This window comes from Salmo salar, chromosome ssa12, assembly GCF_905237065.1.
Source record: "Salmo salar chromosome ssa12, Ssal_v3.1, whole genome shotgun sequence".
Classification (NCBI taxonomy): Eukaryota; Metazoa; Chordata; class Actinopteri; order Salmoniformes; family Salmonidae; genus Salmo; species Salmo salar.
The window spans coordinates 65,661,158-65,677,584 of NC_059453.1; the positions used below are offsets into that span (position 1 = coordinate 65,661,158).

A 16,427-nucleotide genomic window follows, 5' to 3' on the forward strand; every position below is an offset into this window, starting at 1 on the left:
TTGAAAGTTCTTGAAATTTTCCTGATTGACTGACCTTGATGTTCTTGCCGTAATATGGACTTGGTCTTTTACCAAAATAGGCTGTCTTCTGTATACCACACCTACCTTGTCACAACACAACTGATTGGCTCAAATGCATTAAGAAGGAAAGAAATTCCACAAATTAACTTTTAACAAGGCTCACCTGTTAATTGAAATTCATTCGAAGTGACAACTTCATGAAGCTATTTGAGAGAATGCCGAGAATGTGCAAAGCTGTCATCAAGGCAAAGGGTGGCTACTTTGAAGAATCTAAAACATATTTTGATTGGTTTAACACTTGTTTTTTGGGGGTTATACAGCAAGCCACCAGTCTCAACGTCAACAGTGAAGAGGCAACTCCGGGATGCTGACCTTCTAGGCAGAGTTCCTCTGTCCAGTGTCTGTTCTTTTGCCCATCTTAATCTTTTCTTTTTATTGGCCAGTCTGAGATATGGCTTTTTCTTTGTAACTCTGCCTAGAAGGCCAGCATCCCGGAGTCACCTCTTCACTGTTGATGTTGACTGGTGTTTTGCGGGTACTATTTAATGAAGCTGCCAGTTGAGGAATTGTGAGGCGTCTGTTTCTCAAACTAGACACTAATGTACTTGTCCTCTCGCTCAGTTGTGCACCGGGGCCTCCCACTCCTCTTTCTATTCTGGTTAGAGCCAGTTTGCGCTGTTCTGTGAGTTCACAGCGTTGTACGAGATCTTCAGTTTCTTGGCAGTTTCTCGTGTGGAATAGCCTTCATTTCTCAGAACGAGAATAGACTGACGAGTTTCAGAAGAAAGATCTTTGTTTCTGGTCATTTTGAGCCTGTAACCGAACCCACAAATGCTGATGCTCCAGATACTCAACTAGTCTAAAAAAGGCTAGTTTTATTGCTTCTTTAATAAGCACCACCATTTTCAGCTGTGCTAACATAATTGCAAAAGGGTTTTCTAATGATCAATTATCTTTTTAAAATGATAAACTTGGATTAGCGAACACAGGAGTGATGGTTGCTGATAATGGGCCTCTGTACGCCTATGTAGATATTACATAAAAAATCTGCCGTTTCCAGCTACAATAGTCATTTACAACATTAACTACACTGTATTTCTGATCAATTTTATGTTATTTTAATGGACAAAAAATTAGCTTTTCTTTAAAAAATAAGGACATTTCTAAGTGACCCCAGCACTTTTGAACGTGTGTGTGTGTGTGTGTGTGTATTCATTCATTTTACATTTACATTTTAGTCATTTAGCAGACGCTCTTATCCAGAGCGACTTACAGTAGTGAATGCATACATTTCAATTCATACATTTCCCCCCCCCCCCATACTGGCCCCCCGTACGCCTATGTAGATATTACATAAAAAATCTGCCGTTTCCAGCTACAATAGTCATTTACAACATTAACTACACTGTATTTCTGATCAATTTTATGTTATTTTAATGGACAAAAAATGAGCTTTTCTTTAAAAAATAAGGACATTTCTAAGTGACCCCAGCACTTTTGAACGTGTGTGTGTGTATTCATTCATTTTACATTTACATTTTAGTCATTTAGCAGACGCTCTTATCCAGAGCGACTTACAGTAGTGAATGCATACATTTCAATTCATACATTTCCCCCCCCCCCATACTGGCCCCCCATGGGAATCGAACCCACAATCCTGGCGTTGCAAACACCATGCTCTACCAACTGAGCCACAGGGAGGCCACAGGAAGGCCATTCACACACTTTACACCGACACTCTTACACAAAACCCGCTCACAGACACAACACACACTTTACACCGACACTCTTACACAAAACCCGCTCACAGACACAACACACACCTTCATACTCATCATATACTGCTGCTACTCTATTATTGTCTATCCTGTTGTCTAGTCACTTTACCCTGCCTTTATGTACATATCTACCTCTTACCCCTGCACATTGGTCTGGTACTCCCTGTTTGTAGCTTAATTCTTGTGTATTGTATTCCTCTTGTTACTGTTTTTATTTGTATTAATATTTTTTTAACTCTGCATTGTTGGGAAGGGCTCGTGAGCAAGCATTTCACGGTACAGTCTATAACTGTTGTATTTGGTGCATGTGACAAATACGATTTTGATTTGAAATGAGAATTGAGACAGTGCGCTATTTCTTACCGATTCTCTACATCTCCTGTCCAAAAACAAATCCTGTGAAATGACGTCAACACATACTGGAGGAGTTACTGGCTAGCTTAGTTAACAAACTACCTATGTTGGTTCTGGCGCGTGTGACCAGAATGACACTTCGAAGAACCACCAAAGGCACCCTCCATTTCTGTTTGAAAAGTGAGAAAGAGGCGGAGTTGGACCATTTTTCATGGCCAAAGTCTATCTTTGCTTGAGAAATACTGTATCAAACACCTTAGCTAGATAAAGTTGCACGACTAAGACGGCAAAAACGTCACTTTGATTACTTGATTTTATCTTATATTAATTCATATTTATCTTATATTAATTCTGACTATTTGGAGGAAGTGGTAGTGGCTATATTGTTGCTACAATGACTTATGGGGAAACGACTAACTGCCAGCGTAGGGTTTGGCGGTAGGGCCGGCAATCATTGACTGGTTTGGATTTTTACTTTACCTTCTAAAACAGTATTTAAATGTTTGATTTGTTACAAAGAATAATTCAGTAATGACTCAAAAAATTATGCCAATCTGTTTTTAGGGCGATTTTAAGACCCTGCTAACAGCTGAGAACCACTAGCTAACTTTATAGCATAAGTCAACAAATTTAGGAAGCTTTCCAAATAGACCCTTGTAAATTGGCTGACTACCCCTAGTGGCGAAAGCCGAAAATACGCAGTCAGAGGAAAATAATTATTTCCATAAAGGAAATGTTTTTGTTGTTGAAATAGAAGCATACTAAGATCAGAAGGATAACACAGTGTGTAAATAATAAATTAGTTCAGGAAATGAATACATTTTTTAAAATGCTGGAAGTGAATGCTAGAATTGAACAAATCACTATGCAAATGAAAGCCATTGGTTGAGTATCAGAGTTTGATAGTACACAATAGGATTTTGATTGCCATGTTCTACAAATGGGACTACTTCACTGTCAGTTTTGTCCTCATTATTAGGAGTTCACGGCGACTCAACAAATCACAGCGCAGATTGAAGGGTACCATTCCTGCTTTTACTTCCAGGTATGGGTTTAGGTTGAAGATGAAGGTTAAGATGAGGATTCTAATATGCCATAACTCTTTATAACTCCGAGTCACTATTCGCCTCATAAACCGTGGGGGGCCACCGTGGGGGGAAACAACTGCGCCCATTCAACATAACTACTTAAATCTAGGCTATTTCTTCTAAACCAAAACACTTTTGGGGTTCTCATACCCTTACAATGTTTTCATTATTGCTTGAACAGTTGCTAAGATTATACTTGGTTGAATCTTTGCAAAATACCTACTTTGGATGCAGTAGTTATTTTCTGCTGGTCGAGAGAACTCCCCCATGTTTTCCCCCACGGTGGGAAAATTATGATTACCGGCTCAGTCTATGGGATCAGCTATGCTAAGCAACCGTACTGGGCCCATGAATCTGTTTATTTCGAAAAGCTTCCACATGGAATCATAACTTGTCCTAACCTTTGTAATCTTCAACCAAGTTATGGGTACACTCAAAATGGCTGCCACTCCACCCATTATGCCATCCGTGACTTGAAAGGGGAGGCCCGTTCTATGGATTCTATTTCTATGGCTGCGACTGTCGGTTTTCTTGTCGCAGACACATGAAAAAAGTTCAACTTTGACCTTGTCGTAGCATCCATTGCAGCTCGCCATTACCTTGTAAATAATGATCTTTGTTGTGAGTTTATTTTCCTGAATACAAAGTAAGATGTCCACTATGCTCTGGTCATTATTTGAACTAGCTAGCTAGTAACAAGACATTGTTTAGAAAGTTGCTTTTTTGTTGCCTGGTTTATGACATATACAAAATACATTTTTAAACAGATGGGTTTATTGTTATTAAAATTCAGAAATTTGGACCACCAGGATGCTGATGTTATGCAGCCTGTCGTTTTTGTGTTTATACCTTCTCATAACGATAGAATGTTCGTGATGTCACTGCGACAACTGTCGACAGATATGTGGATAGACCAACTGTGAACTTGGCATGGGCACTGTGAATTGAATATCCGGATATCTGAACGGACGTTAGTATTCAAACACTTGTGAGAGACATTTTTATTTATTTACATTTTTTGGGGCCTATTTTAACAATGAAAAAGCTTTGTCTAAGTGTAATTAAATTGTCCATGTTACACACAACGATATAAAGTACCATGACTTGAAATATTCTGCATGCTTATCGTCACATTTTAGACTAAAATGAAAAGTTATTTGTAGTAGTTATTGTTTTTCTCCCAGGGCATCTCATCTCGTTAACGCCGTAGTTTTAGCCAGGAAAAATGTTGTTGACAAGTATTTTTTTGTCATAGTTGTTGTCGACGAAATGAACGCTGTATTCCATTCTCCCTATCACTTCATTTATCATCTGCTCTAGGCACATCTCAATAGGTGGTCTAGGTATCCTCATGACATAGCATAAGTGGGGTGGGGGAGGCCGATGACATCAGAGGGCACCATCAGACCAACTCCTTGAATGGCCTACTCCTTGAAGTTTGCAGAAAAAAAATAGATTTTTCTCAACATATTTGTTTGCCATTAACCTTAAGTGTGTGTGTACAGTTGTGGCCAGAAGTTTTGAGAATTAATTTTCACAAAGTCTGCTGCCTCAGTTTGTATGATGGCAATTTGCATATACTCCAGAATGTTATGAAGAGTGATCAGACTAATTGCAAAGTCCTTCTTTGCCATGCAAATTAACTGAATCCCCCAAAAAACATTAGCACTGCATTTCAGCCCTGTCACAAAAGGACCAGCTGACATGTCAGTGATTCTCTCGTTAACACAGTTGTGAGTGTTGACGAGGACAAGGCTGGAGATCACTCTGTTATGTTGATTGAGTTCGAATAACAGACTGGAAGCTTCAAAAGGAGGGGGATGCTTGGAATCATTGTTCTTCCTCTGTCAACCATGGTTACCTGCCAGGAAACATGTGTCGTCATCATCGCTTTGCACAAAAAGGGCATCACAGGCAAGAATATTGCTGCCAGTAAAATTTCACCTAAATCAACCATTTATCGGATCATCAAGAACTTCAAGGAGAGCGGTTCAAATATTGTGAAGAAGGCTTCGGGGCGCCCAAGAAAGTCCAGCAAGCGCCAGGACCGTCTCCTAAAGTTGATTCAGCTGCGGGATCTGGGCACCACCAGTACAGAGCTGACTCAGGAATGGCAGCAGGCAGGTGTGAGTGCATCTGCATGCACAGTGAGGCGAAGACTTTTGGAGGATGGCCTGGTGTCAAGAAGGGCAGCAAAGAAGCCACTTCTCTCCAGGAAAACCATCAGGGACAGACTGATTCTGCAAAAGGTACAGGGCTTGGACTGCTGAGGACTTGGGTAAAGTCATTTTCTCTGATGAATCCCCTTTCCGATTGTTTGTGGCATCTGGAAAAAAGCTTGTCCGGAGAAGACAAGGTGAGCGCTACCATCAGTCCTGTGTCATGCCAACAGTAAAGCATCCTGAGATCATTCATGTGTGGGGTTGCTTCTCAGCCAAGGGTGTAGGCTCACTCACAATTTTGCCTAAGCCATGAATAAAGAATGGTACCAACACATCCTCTGAGAGCAACTTCTCCCAACCATCCAGGAACTGTTTGGTGATGAATAATGCCTTTTCCAGCATGATGGAGCACCTTGCCATAAGGCAAAAGTGATAATTAAGTGGCTTGGGGAACAAAACATTGATATTTTGGGTCCATGGCCAGGAAACTCCCCAGACCTTAATCCCATTGAGAACTTGTGGTCAATCCTCAAGAGGTGGGTGGACAAACAAAAACCCACAAATTCTGACAAACTCCAAGCATTGATTATGCAAGAATGGGCTGCCATCAGTCAGGATGTGGCCCAGAAGTTAATTGACAGCATGCCAGGGCGGATTGCAGAGGTCTTGAAAAAGAAGGGTCAACACTGCAGATATTGACTCTTTCCATCAACTTCATGTAATTGTCAATAAAATCCTTTGACACTTATGAAATGCTTGTAATTATACTTCAGTATTCCATAGTAACATCTGACACAAATATCTAAAGACATTGAAGCAGCAAACTTTGTGGAAATTAATATTTGTCATTCTCAAAACTTTTGGCCACGACTGTACATTACTGGATTTATACATGGGATATTATTTCTCAACAGGAAAAAAATGAAATATAAAAAGCTGGAGTGTCCGTTTTTAATAGCAACAATCAATACAGTATTGTAGCATAAAGTAAAGATAGAAAAATATAGTGATGGCTATATATCATGAGAAGGTGATATTGAACCAATGCACTGAGTATACAAAACAAAATTGCTCTTTCCATGACATAGCTTTCACCTGGTCCGTCTATGATCCCTTTTGATGTCACTTGTTAAATCCACTTCAGTCAGTGTATATGAAAGGGAGGAGACAGGTTAAAGAAGGATTGTTAAACCTTGAGACAATTGAGACATGTATTGTGTATGTGTGCCATTCAAAGGGTGAATGGGCAAGACAAAAATGTAAGTGCCTTTGAATTGGGTATGCTAGTAGGTGCCACTGGCACCGGTTTGAGTATGTCAAGAACTGCAACGTTGCTGAGTTTTTCACGATCAACAGTTTCCTGTGTGTATCGAGAATGATCCACCACCCAAAGGACATCCAGCCAACTCACTGTGGAAAGCTTTTGACACTTTGTAGATTCCATACCATGAATTGAGGCTTTTCTGAGGGCAAAAGGGGGTGCAACACAATATTAGGAAGGTGATCCTAATGTTTGTACTCTCAGTGTATATTTGTGTAATTAGCACAAAGAGCCTGTGAGATGACTTGTAGTAGAAATGTGTTGTACAAGTTAGCAGCGTCCTCCGCTAAGCCACAGCTTCCACTTGGCTGCGACAGACAGCTCGCTCTCTTTGCTCTACAAGATGGTGTCCGGACGCATGTTAAAAACTCTGTGCCGTCTAGCTCATTCCACATCCAGTTCAACATCCACTCAAGGCCTCCGCTGGCCGAGACGTCCAGGTCGCTCTTCACTGTCCGTCCTCATCTTGGTCAGTGTTACAACTGCCCCCTCCCCCCCACCCAAGACGCAAATCTCGTTTTTCTTAATGAGCCCAGGCAAATTCTGTGAGTTCAGCCGCCCTTTAAACATCATTTGAGCAAATATATGCACAGTGACAGCGACGTTGAACTTATGGAAATGACAGCACAGGAGCGCCTGTTTGTGTATTTGTTTCTTTGGACCACCTGTCCATGGCCCAGCAGCATTGAGAAGGGACTGGTAAACAATCAATATGAGCCACTGTTATTGTTGCGCTGCAGAATAACAGGCAGCCAACTATCGTCAAAAGTCCAAAAGAAACAGTTGAGGAAAACCTACCGATTCACTCCAGAACTTCCATATGTCCCTTCACTGTGGGTTCGGGTCCCAACAGGGATTGCCCCAGACGGTTTTATGAAGAACATTTCCTTAGAGGACATATTTCTTTAATTAACCCTTATTTTACCTGGTAAATTGACTAAGAACGTATTCTCTTTTACAGCCATGACCTGGGGTAGAGTTGCAGGGGGGAAGAGAGGGGATGTGTAGGGTGCCGTCTTTCGGATGGGACGTTAAACGGGTGTCTTGACTCTCTGAGGTCATTAAAGATCCCATGGTACTTATCGTAAGAGTAGGGGTGTTAACCCCGGTGTCCTGGCTAAATTCCCAAGCTGTCCCTCATACCATCACGGCCACCTAATCATCCCCAGCGTACAATTGGCTAATTCATCCCCTGCTGTCCCCTGTAACTATTCCCCAGGTCGTTGCTGTAAATGAGAACGTGTTCTCAGTCAACTTACCTGGTAAAATAACGGTAAAATAAAAATGAATGAGCCAATTGGAAGCTGGGGTTGGTGGCCATGATGGCATGAGGGCCAGATTGGGAATTTAGCCAGGACACCGGGGTTAACACCCCTACTTTTCCGATAAGTGTCATGGGATCTTTAGTGACCTCAGGGAGTCAGGACACCCGTTTATCGTCCCATCCGAAAGACGGCACCCTACACGGGGCAGTGTCAATCACTACCCTGGGAAATTGGGATCTCCTTTGACCAGAGGGAAGAGTGCTCCCTAAAGGCCTTCCAACACCACTTTCAGCAGCATCTGATCTCCCATCCAAGGACTGACCAGGCTTAGCTTCAAAGGCAAGCCAGCAATGGGATTCAGGGTGGTATACTGCTGCATAACTGTTGCAGAAGAGAGATTTTGTGTGGAGGGCAGTGTCGTTTGTGTGTGGTAGGTAGGCAGCAGATGATTACTCTGCGGTCTTGGTTTGTCTCACCTCCTGTGGAACTCTGTCTACTTTTTGCTGAGTCAACCAAGGGTTCAGTCAGCCACTGCTTGGGATCTGTAGTATTTTAGTTTGACTTGTTCCGTGTCCTCCCACTAAATCTAATGCCTGCCTCAGACCACTCGTAGAAAAGCTAAGTACGTCATTAGATGCTTTTTTGCCCTCAGCAAGCAGTTGGGCAGCGTTTTATGCTGTGTCACTCTTAACTTTTGTTGATGGTTTCAATAAGTAAGGCTGTTCTGTAGTTGATCACTGAAATTTGGTTGTTCTAGGATCATCGGATAGTATGCCTGTGTGCAGTCTGTGGATCCCTCTTAGCGTCAGGTCTGTTTACCCTAGTTTAATCTGGAAATGTGTGTCACAGCTTCAGCAGATCTTGCAAAGCCATAGTCTGATTGACTTGCTCTTCGGTATGGGAGCAATTTATTTATTCATTTATCTATTTTTATTCCTAGATTCCATCTGTCAACAACACAATTCATGCCTACTTCTCCTCTCTCCACTCTACATTCTCATTGTTCCTCAGTTGGCTCAAATATGTTAGGGGTTTCAATTCTTATTGTGAATGCATGTATCTGTTTCTGTCTGCTTTACCTTCACTCAAATGATCACCCAAAGCTACTCCATCCAGTCTACGCCTTAATTAAGGTCTGAGTTGTTCGATTAGATTCTGCATTAATGGCGCAAGGTCCCACTTGATTCAACAATAGACTGTAGCTTCCACTGATATTCACAATGTCTGTGTTCATTAAACTTTCTGTCTCTCTCTTCCTATTTTTCTGTATCTCCTCTTTCTCTCTCAGTATGTATGACCAACTGTCCCACCCTCATTGTGACGGTGGGCCTCCCAGCGAGAGGGAAGACCTACATCTCCAAGAAGCTGACCCGCTATCTCAACTGGATTGGTGTGCCGACCAAAGGTACTAGGTCTAGCTCTTTCTCTCTCTCTCGCACACACATGGACACATACACACAGGGAATAGGGTTTACACTACAAACATGTTCATCTTGACTAAAAGTATCTATGTTGTTTTAGAGTTCAATGTGGGTCAGTACAGGAGGGAGTGTGTGAAGATCTACAAGTCTTTTGAGTTCTTCCATCCAGACAATGAAGAGGGGCTGAAGATCAGGAGGTGAGGCTGGAGAAGGGCTGATGGATTGAAATGCATGGGACAAGTTAGGCCTAACCCAACACTCTATTCACTTATCTCTCACTACAGGCCAAAGTTACAGGGAATAGGCTCTTTGTTGGGCTCTACTAGGCAGATACAAATAAGTAGCTATTTACATTTAATATCTGCAACGTGCAATTTCACCCAGTTGCTTTATTTTAGCAAAGTTTCAATTCAGTCAATTATCATAGATCTGTACCTACATTCTCTTTTAAGGAGTTTCGTGCCGTCTTTCTGATTCTGTTGTGTACGTGTTCACCCATAGGCAGTGTGCACTGACGGCGCTGAAGGATGTGCACCAGTACCTGACTGTGGAGGGGGGCCAGGTGGCGGTGAGTAGAGTAGATCAGGCCCACGGGGACTTGTTTGGTTCATGATCACAGTGTGAATGAGGATGTTGCTGAGTAGTGGGGAAAGGGTGCACACGCCAATAGTTATTTCTTGCTTGGTAATTACATTTACTGAATGTATTTATGTACATTAGGTACATGTATTCAAATGCCAGGGCTGTCTTGAATGTTAAATTCAGTATACAGGTATGTAATTAATCTAGCCTACTATGCAAAGAATAACTTGTGTTTTGGCGTGTGCATCCTTTTCCCCACTATTGCTCTTCAGTCTACAAGACTTGTTTGGGTAAGCGCAGCAACTCCTATACATGTTCATGTTTTGCTTGGTGCTGCCGGGACTCCTAACCTGAATGCAATGAGGATGTTGTGACTGACTGGGGTTTGATCTTCCTTACCTCAGGTGTTTGATGCCACTAACACCACCAGGGAGAGGAGATGGACCATCACCAGGTTTGCAAAGCAGAACAGCTTTAAGGTATGGAACCACCGTTAGTATCTGTAGTTATTGGCTTCACTACCTTATAGTGTACAGTATATTTCACTGTAATGTATTTTATACTAAATCTTCATTTTCAACCTTAGGTGTTCTTTGTGGAGTCTGTGTGTGAAGACCCTGATGTCATTGCGGAGAACATAGTGGTGCGTGACATCTGCTATCTTTCAGCACTGTGTGTGTGTCACTGGTTGTATGAAAGATCAGACATTATTAAGCATAATTGCTCATAAAATTCAAGACTACTATTTTAATAATTGATATTCCTGTGTGACAGGCCTCCTGGTGAATAATTTGTACTATCTTTCTATTGATATACCCTGGGAAACATTCAGACAAGCAAGATGTTTTTCCTCTTTTTCTCTCGACTCATTTCCTCTTACTGTCTGTTTTTCCTATCTGTCCGTGCAGCAAGTGAAGCTGGGTAGTCCTGACTACATAGACTGTAATACAGAGGAGGTCATCGAGGACTTCATGAAGAGAATCAAGTGCTACGAGAACTCTTACCAGCCACTGGATGAGGTTCTAGACAAGTGAGCACACACACACACACACACACACTAGTGGTTTCAGAATACGCTCTGACAAGATACTGGACAAGTGAGAATGCAAACACACACTCAGAATACACATGGACAAGGTCAGCAGTCTTAACCTCACACTGCTAATAGATCTGATAGTCACTCCTACTCCATCCCCCACCCCAGGGATCTGTCCTACATTAAGATCATGGACGTGGGCCGGAGATACCTGGTGAACAGGGTGCTGGACCACATCCAGAGCCGCATCGTCTACTACCTAATGAACATCCACATCACACCACGCTCCATCTACCTGTGTCGCCATGGAGAGAGTGACCTCAATGTCAAAGGATGCATCGGAGGAGACTCAGGCCTGTCTGTCAGGGGCAAGGAGGTTTGTTGGTTTGTCCTTCTGTCTTTTCGTAATAAAAATGTATATTTAACAATCTTTCTCTCCCTTGCTTGTTGGTCAGTTTGCAAAGTGTCTGGGGAAGTTTATCGAGGAGCAGAACATTAAGAATCTCAAGGTGTGGACCAGCCAGATGAAGAGAACCATTCAGACAGCTGAGGCCGTGGCTCTGCCCTACGAGCAGTGGAAGGCTCTCAACGAGATCGATGCTGTAAGTCGTGTGTGTGTGTGTGTGTGTGTGTGTGTGTGTGTGTAAGCAACATTTGTTTGTATTTTAGCCTAAAATATGAATTTAATGTGTCCTTTTAATTTCAATGTGATGTCTCCTAAGCCTGCTGTTAAACAATATTTTTGTTTTTCGTTGCGTGTGTGTTTTGACTTGGTATTTTGTTTGTATTTATTCTTTCATAGTGTATCTACGAATATGCTCTGAGTCAGCCAATGTGATTGGTGGTTCCCACTTCCCATGTCTCCTAACCCTGCTGTTCAACAGCTTGTTTTGCTTTGTCTCCCTCTCCTAGGGTGTGTGTGAAGAGATGATGTATGAGGAGATCCAGGTACATTTCCCTGTGGAGTTTTCACTTAGAGACCAGGACAAATACCGCTACCGCTACCCTAAAGGAGAGGTGAGTCCATCACAGCACAAACACTGACTGACAAAGTGTGTGTGTTAACAGGCCTCTGATTGTCCCCTCAGTCCTATGAGGACCTGGTGCAGCGGTTGGAGCCAGTCATCATGGAGCTGGAGAGGCAGGAGAACGTCCTGGTCATCTGTCACCAGGCTGTCATGCGCTGCCTGCTCGCTTACTTCCTGGATAAGAGTGCAGGTACCGTATATCTCTTGAAATACCCAACACACCCCAGTATTACAGTTTAATTCCTACTATTCGATAACAAACTGAGCCTATAGGAGAGTGAGTGTTCTGCATGTGCTGTTCATCAGTCATGATCAGATAAGCATTGATATATGATTTTAGTAGCTCTAACACAACTCAGTTGAATCCATTTAGGCTTTTACAACATTGTTCTGTTTTTGTTCTTCAGAGGAGCTGCCTTACCTGAAGTGCCCTTTGCACACTGTATTGAAGCTGACCCCTGTGGCGTATGGTGAGTACACTATTATCAATAACTGCATGAAAGTGTATTAATAAACACAGCATAGTGGTTTCAATGAGATGCTTTTATTTCAGGGGTGCAACTTTCACTGGGGACCTGACCCCCCCCCACACACACACATTCTGAAATAGCATTTTTGTGTATGCCCTCCCACAGTTCTATCATTACACTGTGATACAAAAAGTGATATTGTGTGCTGTAGTGTTTTATATTTTTATTCAGTATAAAACCAAAGTTGCGCCCCTGCTTTATTCCATGCATATTTACTCCAATGACATGTATTTATCCATTTGATTCGGAACACCTGGATCCTTTACACTGCACCTATATTTTATGTACCTTAGTAGTGTTGATCTGTGTATTAGACCCAGTGTTCTGCTGCTGCTCTCTAGTGGTCTGACGAAGGAACCTGTTTTGTTTTGTCTCCCATCCTGTCCATGTAGGATGTAAAGTAGAGTCTGTCTGGTTGAATGTGGAAGCTGTGAACACCCACAGGGACAGGCCGGAGGTAGGTACCCCAGACAGAAGCACCCTTACTGGGCTTGCACTCTCAAAAGCCTTGTTCACACTGCAGGCCTTAATGCTCAAATACGTTTTTTAAATCCGTTTTGGACTACTGACTGTCCAAACAGCAAGTTACCAAATCGGATTTGTTTGTTTAGACAGCGTTGATTTTCTGACAAGGCTACACTAGTTGTCACAGTAATGACTGGTATGTAGGCTGATAGGAAGCCTGAGCACCACTACCAATCACTGAGACGTTATGTAGCATGTTAAGGTGACAATAATGCCTGCCATGGATGTTTCCCAGTTGCTTTGAATGTTCAAAATCATAGTGTAAGAACACTTAAAGTCTCAAGATGATAAGATGATCCAACTTTCAAAACTAGTCCTTTTTGGCTAGCCACAGCAGTCAACTAGCTAGCTAGGTAGCTGTTTAACTTTCTAGCACATTCACTCATTTGTATGTAAACAATGAAGAAGCTAGTTTGCTACCACACGCAAGCAACAAGATGCATAAGAATTTGTTCTTAACTGACTTGCCTAGTTAAATAAAAAATGAAAAAATAAATATGCCGAATAATAAACCACTTGAGGGCAAATAAATCTGATTTGACCGTTCAGACACACAGAAATATCCGATCCTATGTACTTTTGGGCTGTTCAGACTGCAGGAAAAAGAACCGATTTCCAATCGGATATGCAAATAAATAGGATTTGAGTCACTTCAAACTGCCAATGTGAACACGGCTAAATAGAGAGAGAAAGGTTCAATTAAACTAACCTAATGTGTCCTAGTACTGACTGCTCTCTCTTTTCATTGTACAGAATGTAGACATTTCACGGATGCCAGAAGAAGCCCTGTTCACAGTCCCCGCCCACCAGTGATGAGTGACAGCGCACAAAGTTTAGATTCAATCAGTTCTTCCTTAACCCGCGATAACCGACAACTGCATAGCAGTTTCATTGCTTTTATTCATGGAATGTCGGAGGTGTAACTGTGTTAGAGCTGTCAAATCAGGAAGCGACTCCCGGCGTGATACCTATTGCGGACGTTTCCATTTTATGTGCCGAGTCGCATTAGTAATAATCCCATGCAGCCTTGTTATAGTTTGAACACTGGAATGTGTTGTAATATACACCTCGATTAGGCTGATATGAATCCTCATTATTAAGGTTAATGATGTTCAATTTGAGTGTCATTATTTCTATATAGCCTACACTTTCTCGTTCTGAACTTCTAACGTGAGTGGGACGGGTGTGGCTTCGATTAGACGGCTCTATAACAGTTCCACCTCCAGCACCTCCTAAACACCAGCTACCACTGGTTAATGCTTGATCTGATTGAATCCAGGCCCTAGAAACCAAAGTGACATCACTCACCGTGGCTACTTCATCTACTCAATCAGAAATCAATGCAAATTGCTATAAAATGAAAAAAATCCTTGCAGCGCTATTTGAAAAGAGTGCATCTGAATCTATCTAAAGCGGCAATCGGCAGAGGAAACAATAGCGAAGCGTAATCCCTGCCCCAGTTTCGGTAAAAAGCTGATGGATGGGCTGGAGAAATTCATAGCTAGAGCTATGGATGCATGGGCTGACCATCCATGATATCAACATTGAGTTTTAACCATGTTTTGAGGCTATATAGTGTTTGTTTACATTTACTTTGTTTACAAACATTGGAGTAAAAGCTTAGATTTTGGGTTCTAATGTAGGCATTTATACATTTTATTCTTCAAGAATCATTCATTTATAAGTCCAAAAATGTATGTAGCGACTGCTGATTTCCTCTTTAAGGTTCTTTAAAAAAAAATACTTGTTTAATCGGCTGTGTTTAGACAGGCATCCCAATCCGGATCTTTTTTCCACAAATTGGTCTTTTGACCAATCTTATCAGATCTTTCTCAGAGCTGATCTGATTGGTCCAAAAAACAATTAGTGAAAAAAATATCAGAATTAGGCTGCCAGTCTAAACGCAGCCGTCTAGACAACTGGAATCCAGTTCAATGGTGATTCACCCCACTATCAGGGTATGTGTGCCTGTGAGTGTGTTTTGTATGTGTGTGAGTGTTCATAATACACTCAATCTGATGTGAAACCTTTTTTATATACATGACATATGGCTTTTCATCAAATTGTAAAGTGTCTGACACAGGCAGCCCAGTTCTGAACTTTGTCCACTAATTGGCCTTTTAACCAATCAGATCAACTCTTTTGCCAATCATTTGGCAAAGATCAGAATTGGCTGTCTGTGTAAACTAAATGTAATACTCCTTGTTCTTAGTTTTTGTCCAACCATTTGTCTGTTAACAAGTGTTTTTTTAAAAAGCTGTTTTTTATTTTGTGAATTTCCTATTAAACCAACTATTGCGTTTACCCGCTGCAGAAGATGTGATATTTGGAATCGGACTCTAGGTGGGGACATAAATTGTAGGTAGTATTTTTTTTTATATATATATGTCTGGTATAAAATCAGACATATTAAGGTGGTTTTGCACATCTATTTTTTTCAATCAAGGTCATCTTCATCTAGTTAAAATCTAAACTGATTGACTTTTTTCATGTTGCATCAGTGATCTGCTATATCTAGAATGTGTTTGGCTCTATTTCTCAATGTCTAAAATGCTGCTGTTTTTTAGCACCTGTAGTATCATGACAAATCAATTGAAATAACTACTAATATATGTGTAAACGCATAAGTAATGATCAGCATAATAATCAGTTGTCAGTAATGCTGTGAATGTCATTAAATCGCTCACTGCTTGTTTATCGTTTTTCAGCATGTTCACCATGTCTTGTTTGTTCATTTTGACTTGTTTGTCAACGTGCCAAGAATATGATGCATTCAATGTAAATATCTACATCATCCAAATGGAATAAATATTTTTTGGTTAAATCTCTTGCTGTAGTCTTCTGCTAAAAAAATGTCTCCTTGAAGTGTTTCATGTAATAGTCAGTCATATTTATAGAGTCCTTACTCAGGCCTTGGCCTTAACTGTCCAGTGAAAGTCTCACTTTTAAAAGCACATCTTAACTTATACCCAAATAGTGTTTTTGATTCATCCTATACTTGTATTTGTGGCAAAAGCATAAGTGAGAGAAACACTTCAAAAACCCCATCTCAAACTTGTATCTCAAACACACGGTTTAAAAAATGCTTGCTATCTCCTCAGAGGATGTTGTCATGTTTTTGGCTTGAGACGTGTCATTTTTATTGACCAGTATACGCCCACACCATTTTGTTGTTGGGATATGCCCACAACATTCAAACAAAAAGCTGCTTTTTAAACAGGATCAAAGCAGCTGTTTTTATCTCAATATCAAACAAAAATTGGGTAACAATTAAGTACCTCACTGTGATTGTTTTCAATTAAAATGGTAAATATAT

At 41.3% G+C, this 16,427-nt stretch overlaps 1 protein-coding gene across 2 annotated transcripts in view; it reads left to right on the plus strand.

The window, feature by feature from the left end:
* Positions 1-15,935, plus strand: part of LOC106565557 (6-phosphofructo-2-kinase/fructose-2,6-bisphosphatase 4) — a 46,092-nt gene extending 30,157 nt beyond the window's left edge. For both annotated transcript variants that reach the window (XM_014132816.2, XM_014132814.2), the window contains exons 2-14: positions 9,278-9,394; positions 9,511-9,607; positions 9,912-9,978; positions 10,397-10,471; positions 10,579-10,635; positions 10,901-11,022; positions 11,197-11,404; positions 11,484-11,630; positions 11,941-12,045; positions 12,117-12,246; positions 12,464-12,526; positions 12,979-13,043; positions 13,865-15,935. In XM_014132816.2, coding sequence (XP_013988291.1) covers positions 9,278-9,394; positions 9,511-9,607; positions 9,912-9,978; positions 10,397-10,471; positions 10,579-10,635; positions 10,901-11,022; positions 11,197-11,404; positions 11,484-11,630; positions 11,941-12,045; positions 12,117-12,246; positions 12,464-12,526; positions 12,979-13,043; positions 13,865-13,924 — 1,313 coding nt within the window. In that variant the 3' untranslated portion in view covers positions 13,925-15,935. The remainder of the gene's footprint in view (positions 1-9,277; positions 9,395-9,510; positions 9,608-9,911; positions 9,979-10,396; positions 10,472-10,578; positions 10,636-10,900; positions 11,023-11,196; positions 11,405-11,483; positions 11,631-11,940; positions 12,046-12,116; positions 12,247-12,463; positions 12,527-12,978; positions 13,044-13,864) is intronic.
* Positions 15,936-16,427: the final 492 nt, after the last annotated feature.